This window comes from Anas acuta, chromosome Z (genome assembly GCF_963932015.1).
Source record: "Anas acuta chromosome Z, bAnaAcu1.1, whole genome shotgun sequence".
Classification (NCBI taxonomy): Eukaryota; Metazoa; Chordata; class Aves; order Anseriformes; family Anatidae; genus Anas; species Anas acuta.
This window is the reverse complement of record NC_089017.1, coordinates 67,585,237-67,597,287: the sequence shown is the minus strand read 5'-3', so window position 1 is coordinate 67,597,287 and position 12,051 is coordinate 67,585,237. Positions and strand designations below refer to the sequence as shown.

At 35.9% G+C, this 12,051-nt stretch overlaps 1 protein-coding gene across 1 annotated transcript in view; it reads left to right on the top strand.

The window, feature by feature from the left end:
• The window catches only part of SHOC1 (shortage in chiasmata 1), a 47,146-nt gene that overhangs the window by 16,714 nt on the left and 18,381 nt on the right, over positions 1-12,051 (top strand). Inside the window, exons 10-16 of the mRNA XM_068667225.1 lie at positions 77-171; positions 1,172-1,414; positions 2,534-2,953; positions 5,458-5,577; positions 8,295-8,471; positions 9,838-9,945; positions 11,629-11,816. Of these exons, the coding sequence (XP_068523326.1) occupies positions 77-171; positions 1,172-1,414; positions 2,534-2,953; positions 5,458-5,577; positions 8,295-8,471; positions 9,838-9,945; positions 11,629-11,816 (1,351 nt within the window). The remainder of the gene's footprint in view (positions 1-76; positions 172-1,171; positions 1,415-2,533; positions 2,954-5,457; positions 5,578-8,294; positions 8,472-9,837; positions 9,946-11,628; positions 11,817-12,051) is intronic.

Below are 12,051 nucleotides of genomic sequence, written 5' to 3'. Positions count from 1 at the left end.
AAACTTTTGTATAAATCAACTAGTTTCAGAATTCAACAGATAATTCACACCCTCAAGTCTTGTTTTATGCTCTTAGCGTTTTTATTACAGAGCCCTCTAGAGAATACTTAGAATGCTTGGTATGGCAATCAGAGAAATACCGGGACAATGTGAGCTCTCTTTTGCTTGTCGGTAAGGACATATTAAATTCCTAATTGATGTTGAAGAGTTCCACATATGTATGGAGAAAATACAGTGAAAAAGATAACATTACCTTACAGAACACATCTTTTGAACCTCTGGAGTTTACCCTGTTAATGTAACTCTGTTTTGGTTTGTTTGATTATTTTTAAATCTTTTTTTAGAACACATAAAAAATTACATAGAATTACATGTGGCAACATAAAAGTTACTATTTTATCTTCTATGGAGATAATCTGAATGAAGTAGGAGTTCTATTTCATTATAAAAATGTTCAGTTCAGTGCTATTAATTGTATTTAATGAAGGTAGCAATTTAAATTTAGTAATAAAATTTGTTGAAGTAACTCTTTTCTTGCTGCTATTTTTCCTTAAATAATGTTTCAAAATGTGTATCAAGCAATAGAATAATACTGTTAATGTAAAATAGTGTTATAATTTGACCAGAGTAGGGTTCATGTTAAGGGACAAAACATAAAATAAGCTACAGGTGATTTCTGACAGCACCAGATTACTCGTTACCACTGTTCCTTCATTTCTTTTACTTTTCTCTATTTTGCAAGTCTCAGGATTGAGTAAAGAACCTGTTATGCTGTCCAGTTCATTTATATATATACATTCATTTTTTTGATTTTTGACAGTTATTTATCGTGGGCTCTATTATTTATTTATTTATTTTCCTGTTAAGGATTATATTACATCTTTGTAAGTATGGCAGGTAAATTCACAGATAATTGGGTCATCTGTAAATTTAGTGATGTAGTTACATGATAATAGAGCTGAAAAAATTTACAACCCCTGACAACTAAAAAGCAGGCTTGCTCTTTCTAGCTATTTTCCTTTTAAGCCTATCAACAGAAGCTGTGTTGCAAATTAAAATATAAGCAAGGGGTATGCATAGTAGGTAATGAGTACCTGTGATTTTTCTTTTCCAGAGTGACATTCTATTTCCAGGTTTCTAGATTACTAATCATTGATTTCTGTTTTTGTAGAGCATCAGACCTTTAAACTCGCATATCAGCATCATTCACTCACGGAACTGAAGAAAGTGCTATCAATTGATATAGAAGCACCGATGCTTACCTCTCTAGAGGAGGACTGGTGGATTCATATGGGATTACATCCTGTCTGTGTTGATACATTGGAGCTATTAAATATGGATTCCAGGAATACAAGCAGTTTGCTTCCTACAGAAGTAGAAACATTCACGCAATTTAAATCATATCAACTAGAACGTAGGTATCTTCCTTAAAAATCAAAAAATATGGTAACAAGGTAAAGATAGGTTCGTTAACAGAGAATCAGTCAGGGGCAGTTGGGTACCTCCATCAGCAAAGGAAATGGAAGATTTCTTGTTCTAAAGAACAACATATTTTGTAACACTATGAAGCAGAAAAATGACTATTGTATAGATGTACTTGCACAAACTTGCAGTAATAAAAGTTTTTAACTCCACAGTTATTTTTTCTAATAATGTGCAAATGAAAAGTAGCCTTTACCAGCCGTAGTACTTTTTGTTAAAACAGTTTAATACAGGAGAATTTCTTTTGGACTGGATTATTTTGGCAAAGCAGACGTCATATAATCCTTTCAGCACCAGGCCAGTGGGAGAGTGTGTTACAGTGAAAATTCTTTTTTGTGATGTTTTTCAGAAAAATTTTTTAGTCTGACTACAGCTTCAGACAAACTGCTGATAAATATTAGAATTTCTAACAGAGCACTATGCATACTTAGAATCAAACAGAAAATGCAAAAAGTTATTTAGAATTTTGTATATAACTGTGGCCTGACTTCAGGACTGTCAGTGTGGTTGTAGAACTCCATGGAACGCTAGAAACATAACAGATTGTGATACAAATAGGCACAACTCATGAAAAAATGTTGTCACTTAACTTCTTTTTAGATACTGGAAAGTATTTAGTTACTGTGTTTAACATGGATGTGCTTCAGCAATGCAAAAATTAGAGTTCTAGTGAAGCACTTCTTTCAGAAGGTGGTAATTGCATGCTTTATTTTTTTATTCCTCTTATAAAAAATCTGTTAAGCTTTTAATCTTTTTTCTTAATCAGATGTGTTGCATCCCACTTCTTAGAAATCTAACACCTGGAAGCACCATGCAAATGATAATAACTTATTAAAACAGTAGCACGGCTTTCTGTTTCTCAGCGTTACACATCTTGAGTTAGGACTAATCAGTACAGATTTCCTAAAATCAGATTCTAACAATCCAGGAATCCAGAGGGATAAAATACAAAAATGCTGTCGCTATAATTAAACCAAAACTGTTTATATCAAGCAGGAGGAAGAAAAAAATGTTCTGCATTACAGTGGAGTAATCAAATCTTATTTTTTAGGATGGCTTGAAGAGAAGAATTCCATGACAAATCAGGAGTTGTTTTCTGCCAAAAGACATCAGTTGGACCAAGTAACTAATGGGACCTTGCCTATAAATGCTGCATCTTCCGTCAAAATAGACAGTACAAGTACCTCTGTAGAAGAGTTTGATGGAGGAAGCATACAAAAGAGTAAAGTAGAAGAGAAAATTTATTTCTTAAACCAAGGAAAGAAGACATTCGAATCACTTGAAGCAGTCAGCCCTGAAGATGTATCTTTTAAAGAAGATAACTCTTCCGAGGCTCAGAAGCCTGCATCATTCCCACAAGCTACAAAATGGGACAGTGATGATTCTGATCTGAGCAACTTTATCATGCTGAGATCTAAACACACAATCACTCAAAGAGAGGAAGAAAATGATGTAGATAGTCCTGAAAAAGGTATGTGAACCAATTTATTGTGCCATTAGTCCAGGTTTAGTTTTTCTTTCTGATACCAGTTACAATAGATGCTGGTAGTTCACACTGGTAACATTTTTAAGATCTTTAATGTAGCTAAATTTTCATCTAAGGTTATTGAGTTTGTTATTCTTTAGATATATTTGGGTTGTTTTGTTATGCTTGCTTGTTTTTTAATAAAATATATATGACATTAATCCTATTCTGAAAAGTAACTTTAAATGGTACTTACTGCAGAAGATCTGAACACCAGGAAGCACTTTACTGTGTGGTGGTGGAGCACTGGCAGAGGTTGCCCAGAAGGGTGGTGGAGTCTCCTCCTTGGAGATCTTCAAAAGCTGCCTGGACGTGGGCCTGGGCAGCCTGCTCTGGGTGTCCCTCCTTGAGCAGGGGTTGGACCAGGTGACCTCCAGAGGTGCCTTCCAGCCTCAGTCATTCTGTGGTTCAGTTTTGTCTGTGTGTCCTGAGTCAGATCTCCTGACCTCTGTGGGTAAATCATTAGAATTAGCATAGCCTAGACAACGAGCAAGAGTTAAGGTCCTACTCTGAAAACAGCTGTTGGAGCCAGTTACCTTGATGCAAACCCCAGGAAACAATGAGGCAGATCAGAAGTTAGGGAAAACAGTTATTGACAGCCCTCTTCTCTCTGATAATAGCACTTACCAGACAAGCTCACACTAAAGGTAAAATTCATTGCAGGAATGGAATATAGGAGAGAGGGAAACGAAGTCAAAGAAAGTCCTTGTGATTTTTTTTTGTTTTGTTTTGATTTATGGTACATTGGGAGACAGTGACATATTTCCAAACTCACTTTTCATTATAAAACTGTATTAAAAAAAAGAGTATTTTTCATTGTTTGGACCTGTATAATGGAGTCCTGACAACAACTTTTATCTGTGTTTCAGTTATATGTCCCCAACATTAAAAAAAAAATAAAAGGTAAATAAAACCTTTAAGCGATAATTCTTAGAGAAGCAAATTGGTACGTTTACTTAAGCACCTGCTTATATAATCTTATGGAGCAAATTATTTCTCAGTCAAATTCATCAGTAGCCATCTCTGGTACAAGTGCAAAAACCCACTTTCATGTCATCAGAAAGGAACAATTCCCACTTTTAAAAGTCCCAGAGCAGGGTATCTAGCAGGATACTTTTGCTACCATCTAGTGAACTCTGACTAGAACTGCATCTCCGAAGAAAATGCAAAAGTTTTGAAAAGCAAACAATCTACGTTACACTTCCAAGCAGGGAGCAATAAGCCTGTGGAGGTTTAAGTTAAATGCCATGTAGAAACATAAAAGTTTACAGGTAGACCACAGTGTAATAGATTTGTTATATCTGATAAAACAAGAACATGTTAAAATATATAGTCTTAGCACATTAATTTAGGAAACATGTAAATTATTGTACACTTCTTGTGTGGATTAATGTCTTAGTAAAGGTCATTCTAAATTTAGCTGAAGATAAGAAATTCTAGCAAACTTGTAGGGCTGTTTCTCTTTTGGTATTCTTGGTTAGCTTATTTATTAGAGATGCCACTGTGTATAGTACTTAGGTTAGAAAATACACAAGAAAAAAGTAGTAGAATAAATGTATTGATCCAATTTTGAGCCCTGTATTGCTTTTCAAAAGCAGAAGACTTTTTTAACTTAAGAAGTAGTTTTTTAATCTTCTCTTTTTATCTCTATTTGCTCAGTTTGCTTTCTGAGGAAACTGAAGTTCATAACTAAAAATAATCAGCAATATTTAGGAGGCGCCTATCCAGCCAGAACCCCCTTCAGAAGTAAAGAGATAGATCTGTCAAAGGAAGTTTTGTGTACAGAAGTATGTGTAGCTCATGTATTATTATTTATAAGGAACAAAGGAAGGAAACTTTAAAATGATAACAACTTGCAATAGATTGCTGTACGATACAGGGAAAAAGTTACTTTCGATAAGCAGTTTTTCTTTTATTTTTCTTCTGCCATTTGCAGCTTCCGTGTTCTTTCTGGGTCACTTACGTTATCTAACCCTTTCTACTCTCACTCACTCTGTTACCTGATGTTTTCCACACTGACAGAGGTTTTTTTTTGTTTTGTTTGAGCTCCTTATGGTCAACAACTTCTTTGCTCTCATGCATGTTTTTTATCCATATAAATTTATATGAGCTTTACTATAGAATTACATTATTACAGAGCCATAGTAAAAGCTCCTGATTTTTCCCAACACTGTATTTCTGCCCTGAAGGAGAGGAACCTGATGGAGCCTGACTTCTTGGGAAGTACAGGCTGACAGCGTCACATCTCAGTATGTCTCAAAGTTTTTTTCCATAATATACGAGTCCATGGAAAAAAAGATGTTTGTGAAAAAAAAAATTGTATGTGTCATACACACTACTTAATCTGAAAATGTATTTATATGTAGAATTGTTTACAAAAAGTTTTCTTCATCACTGAGATGGTTGTGTGATATTCACCTCTACATCTTTTCTGTGGTTTGATGATTTAGTGCAACAACCCAAAGAGCAGCATTTACCTGATCACAAAGAGGAGATTTCTGTGTGTGAGCCTGTAAGAGCAGAGAAAGAAGAGAACGAGAGCAGCATCACAGCTGAAATTCAAGCATCAGGTACAGTATTTTTGGATGTGCTTTATTTTATGTAGTATTGCAATATGATATAATCTTACATTAAACAGTGCTACTCAGGCAAACATGAACATTATTAAACTTAATATCTCCTGATTGTGTCTGAGAGCATTCCGAATAGGTGGACATTTATGTGGACACACGTGTGAGAGCAAGCAGTGGAATTCAGTCTTATGACTTAGGCAAATCCCATGCAAACCAAAACATACAAGTTTTGAGTTATGTCAGATATCAGTCAGCTGATATGAAATTTCTTTATGCTACTCAGTACTCTCAAACTACAAATCTGCATTTTTCATCTCACAGGCAAAATGGATTAGCAGTGCTTTTGTAGGAGATGTCTGCAGCAAAAGTACAGTCTAACAAAGTAACTGTGCTGCTTTAACGCAGTAGCAATCCACCAAAGGCTTAGGGTTTATCTGATAAATTATTGAGCCTTACTCAGTGAACTCATGCTGTTGTACTTTTCAAGACACTAATCAAAGAACACGCACTGAGAACAATTTCTTCGTACAGTAGAAATGGTGGAGAAAAACTACCATTTGTCTGGAAAGGTATATATATCTATATTTATTATATAGATATATTATATTTTTATATATAAAGATATTTTTCCAAGATATTTTACAGCCTCAAAGCAAATACATCCTAGGAACACCCAACCCCATCTGAGATGGGTTTATGAAGTATCAGGTGTTAACTTTAAGCTTATTTTTAATGCTTTTTTTTTTTTTGTATATAACTTTGAAACAAGATTTCTTTAATATACTCAGAAAAAAAATCTCTTCAACAGTTAAAAAAATATATATATCTATATATATATAATTTTGCAGCCTGGGACTGAATGTCCTCTTACAGCCCTTGAAATGCAGTGTGTGAATGTGTGTTTTAAACCATGGTTCAATAAGGCCAAGTGCAAGGCGCTGCATGGATTGAGAGCAGCCCTGTGGAGAAGGACTTGGGGATACTGGTGGGTGAAGAGTTAGACATGAGCTGGAGATGTGTCCTTGCAGCCCAGAAGGCCATCCATGTTCCAGGCTGCATCAAAAGAAGTGTGGCCAGCAGGGCAAAGGAGTCGATTGTCCCCCTCTACTCCACCTTTGTGAGACCCCATTTGGAGCACCACAACCTGTTCTGGGGCCCCCTGCACAAGAAAGATGAGGATCTATTCTCTGGATCTATATTCTGGAGCATCATGGCTCCAGAGGAGGGCCACAAGGATGATCAAGGAGCTGGAGCACCTCTCCTCTGAAGACAGGCAGAGGGAGCTGGGGATGTTCAGCCTGGAGAAGAGAAGGCTCTGGGGTCACCTTACAGCAGCCTTCCAATACCTAAAGGGGACTGATAGGAAACCTGGGGAGCGGCACTTTGTCAGGGAGTGCAGCGATAGGATGAAGGGGAATGGTCTTAACCTAACACAGGGGAGATTTAGATTATATATATGGAAGAAATTATTCAGTCAGAGGGTGGTGAGGCCCTGGCACAGGCTGCCCAGAGAAGCTGTGGATGCCCCATCCATGGCGGTGTTCAAGGCCAGGCTGGATGGGGCTTTGGGCCTGGTCTGGTGGGAGGTCTCCCTGCCCATGGCAGGGGGGTTGGATGAGGTGATCTCTAAAGGTCCCTTCCAACCCAAGCCATTCTATGGTGGCCTTGCACAGGAAGGAAAGGAATCTTTCTCAAAAACAAGCTATAGTCAAAACATAGATTAGAAAAAATCACGCAAACATTTTTCTAAACAGTGGAACTGTGATGATACATGACTAGAAATATGCTTTAAAAATAAAATGATACATAAATGCAGGAATGCCTGAATTAAATCAGTGTGCATCCAAAATACCACAGTATCTGACCTATATCCATACAGGATGAAGAACTGGTCATAATAATATACCTTTCTTTTAGAATGCTTAAAAATATGACATTGTTAACTGTTAGGAGATAATGCACTGTCCAGATAAAGTTAGGTCAACTCTTAGTCAAATCAGATTATTCATCTAGGTCAGTTGAAACAGTTTTTGAAAAATAATAATAAATCCTGGAAAGTGAATACTCACAGAAATCTCATCTTGTTGACAAGGTCAACTCAACTGTAATGATGTACATGTTAAAAATGGGTAGTAAAGAATTTCAACCTCTTCACTGTGGAAAAAATCGACCTTTTGACTCATTCAGCATTTAGCAGCTCATCCTGGACTCTAATAGCAAAGAACTCAGTTGTAATTCAGAGGGAATTGTAGAATAGCCACAGAGAACCCATGAAATTATGAAGGCACTGAGAGATTGATTTGCTTAGGTTTGCTAGACAAAGACAAATGAAGTTAAATGCCAAGAAAGGAGAAGGTCTGTATAAGTTGAAGTTATAGTAACAAATGGATATAAATTAAGTCTAAGTGCAGACTACTGAGTGGAAGGAGGTAGCTAAACAATAGTAGTGGAGTCAAAATTCCTAACTATCCATCATGGAGTTTGATCACTTTGTAAAGTGGATGGAATAATACAGTTACCTACTGGGAGGAGCAACTTGATTCTGTGACCCAGCAGATATGCTCTGCACCATGCTGAACATTTGTTTTTCCATTAATGTTACAGCTTTCATGAGGAGGACAGTGTTCTTTCTGCTTTAGTAGGTCTCTTGAATATCCTTGTCCACTATATGAAACCAAACTTTGTTACTATGTTTTCTTTGTTGTGTTATCCAGAAAGCCAATACCAGGCATACTGTCTGTTGGAAGGAGCAGCCACCCCTATTTTAAAAGATTTGACACATCTTGGTGTTCTTGCTTCTATAAGTTGGAGCTTTGACAGCATAAAATTTGATCACACAAGGTTTTTCTTAAAACAGCAGGAGAAAGTGATATGCGATCGTTTTAAAGAAGGTATGTCTTTAAAAAGTCAATGTTTTTCATCTGCAATATTAATATGGGTTTAATTGGTGACACACAGTTCAAGGTGTTTGATAAATTAATGATAAAACTTTCAGCAGATTATCCCATACGGTTACTGTAGTTGATTTCCTTGTTTATTTCCAAAATGACATCTCATAGCTTTTCATCATTGCATTTATTTACCTAAATATTATAATACAAGTATTCTAACTGAATTTCATTTTAAAATGTATTGTGTTCTTTTCCTTCCTAAGCACATAACTTGTATTTTTGAACTAAAATCTATGTTGACCCTAATAAACAGAACTAGCTAATTATTTCCCTCAGTCTTTTTTACTACAGTCTTTAAGTCTGCTTTTCATTCATTAGTCCACTTACGCTGCAACACTCACATCTTTTCTTTCTTAAGATAATGAACTACACCACTTCCTGTGTGCAATTCTCAAAAATGCATTCCTTCTTTAGACTATTAACTCCCCCCTGTTCAGTCAGGTCCTTAAGATTTATTCAAAGTGTGTATAGAATATAGAATATGTATCTCATAAATTATTTGATTTACTCTGTGAGTCAAAGATGTCCTCCAAATCATAACCAAATTTAAAGATTCATATCAGAAAAGGTTAATTGGATGTGGATAAGGGAATATCAGAAACTTAGACATTAAATGGATCTTTACTGGAAGTCAGTGGGAACTTTTCTCATGATATATGTGATGACTTGCAGGGTAATAATAATTTCTCATAAAGAATGTGACTTTTACAGTTTAAGATTTGTTGAAAGGGTTCTATGAAATGTTCAATTTGAGGTTATCACTCATTTGAAATTGTTTATTGATTAATGGATAATCTGTCATTTTGATTTCTTGGAAAAGTTTCCAAAATATTTGGAAAATGAGTTAGATGGAGTTACAGTTGTACTGAAAATTTTAGTTATTTGACTAGTCACATGAGGAAATAGTAACATCAATACTTGGGCTTGTATGAAGGACCAAAAGATAGGGAATTTATTAGTTTCTGTGTGCATTTGAAGATTGCCTTAAAAAAATCAGCAGGGCAATGTGAATTTGGTGGCAGACCTGGGGGAACTGTTATAGCCTCCTCCAGCAGACACCATCTATACCTACACAACTTTCAAAAATCACAGCTTTCCTGTGTGCCACTTGCTTTGGATCAGATATCATGGGAAAGTTATGCTGTGTCATATCTATTTCAATCACCACTAGCCTTTCAAGGTTATGTCAGTTCAGTTGTTTTTAATGAAAATTATGAGAGATTGAGATCTTTTAAATTATTTTCATAAGTATAGTGTGATTTCTGAAATGTTATATAGACCACACTTATGTCTTCTATTTGTAAAGGTAAAGTAGATGAGAAAGAAATCACGCTGTTCAGACACGCTGCTCTGGTGCATCTATTGGTGACAGTTCGAGACCTTCTATTAACGTGTGGCTTGGACACAGCACTAGGTTTGTTTTAATTAGTGAACCATGATACCCAGAATCCCTGTGTTCTGCATGTATTCCGCAGTCCTTTCCTCATGTCTGTAAGCTGTGCAAGTTCACCATCAGTAAACCTCTACCATAGCTTCGGTGCAATTTTCAGCTCCCTTTGCTTCCTTATTTCTGTTCCATCATGAGGTGTGAATTCACAAGAAATTGAACTTCGGTGGTATGTGTGCACTGCTTATGTTATTACATGGATTTGCCTAAGAAACTTTTGTATGAATTTCCACATAACATGATGTGTTTACTGGTCTCCCAGAATGACAGGTTTCCTTGTAAACACTGTGTGGAAACTGAGGAACATGCAAACATGACAGATCCTTTGTTGTTTACAATCCACCTTCTGAGAAGTTGGAGTAATTTCCATTTAGAAATATTCTTAGGCTCATGGAGAATGAGGTACTTCAAAGCAGGCGCATTTAAAGCAAATCTTAAATACTATTTAACAAGCATATAACAAAGCAGGGAGTTTGAACTTACAGTCCAATTCTTAGTACTGGACTCAGGCTGTTTTTTGTGCTTTTCTGCTATTATGCTATTTTGATTTTGAATATGAAAGTTCTTAGTAACCTAATTTTATGCCTGAAGTCATAATGTTAAGCTTTTCAAGTTCCCATAGCTGTGTATTGTGAATTTTCAGAAAGATCTATCAGGGTAGATTCATAAGTGCGCTTTGAATGCCCTAAATTCAGGCTCCTTCTGTTTATCAAAGGAGATAGACAGTTCAGAGTTTCTAACTTCAGTTACTCTGAATTATCCATTAACGGTGGGTTTTCCTTAAAATTGACTTAAAATGAAAACATCACCCATAAACTGAGCTGCTTGGAAAAGAAATAATTTCATATTTGCTTAAATACTTCTTAGCCCTAAAAAAGCGGAAGAAAATACAGAATGAATACATGGGTTCTAAGAAGTTATTTTCTGTGTTGATTGTATTCAAAAGGAGGAGGAGGGAAACAGGAGGAGAAGTTTTTCCCGCTTTGTTGAGTTGTAGCAGAAGCATTTATACATGGCTTTTCAGAATTACACAGTACCTGTCCATCCAGAGCCCAGTAACACCTGCCACAGGAATCTGCACAAGTAAAAAAGATCTTAGAAAAGTTGAGACGTACTAAATAGGCCCTGTGGTTCTCAGTACTGTTGTGATCTTGTGCTGTGACGTCTGATTCATCACATAGGTTTCTTAGATCTATTTTTTGCTTTATGGATTTTCAAATAAGCCTGGTGTTGTTCACGATTTATATGCAAAGGGCATCATTCGGGGATGAGAAGTAATTGTGATAATACAAACAGAGTGATGAAAACATGGGACAAGTAAAGCTTTAGAGAGTGGGAGTTTTTTAGTATAAACCATATAGACTAATTAAATTTAAGAACACAGTTCTGGTATCTGCAGCTATAGAAAGCTGTGTTCTATAACTCTAGTTGAAATCATATAGAAGACATTATGGGATGTTTGGCAGATGTATAAAGGGCACTTATATACCTGATTAGTCATAATAATACTCTTCCATATTGGTCAGCAATTAAATTTTCAGCATTTTTGTGCAAGGTACCACCATATTTTAAACATATGTCTGGATTTAAATAAATGCAAGCCTTGGCAAATACCTTTTGTCTCTGCAATTGCATTTTTTCTTGGTTTAGGATATTTGTCTAAAGCAAAGGATATCTATAAAAACATCTTAGAATCCTGTTTGGATAATATCTGGAGGCAGCTGAAGATTGTACAGTACAGCAGCCAGAAAAAGCATGAAATCAGTCCCAAAATAACAGAACTTCAGCGTCAAATGTTAAATTGGATGCAAAGTTATGGAGAGGAATGCAGTGCTAAGGTTAGAAATGTAAACAATCTCTTTACACAAATGAAACTGATTAAAATGTATTAACTGTTACAAAACCATCTTTCAATGAGAGTTGGTTTATGGAAGGAATCTTTAATTACCTTTCCAATTCATGGTATCTGTTAAGTAAGGATAACATAAAATTTAAGACCTCTATCAGAAGCAGTGCAGGTTTGTGTTTCACCAGATCTCCCCTTGCTGCAAGAGTGAAATAACATGTATAAAA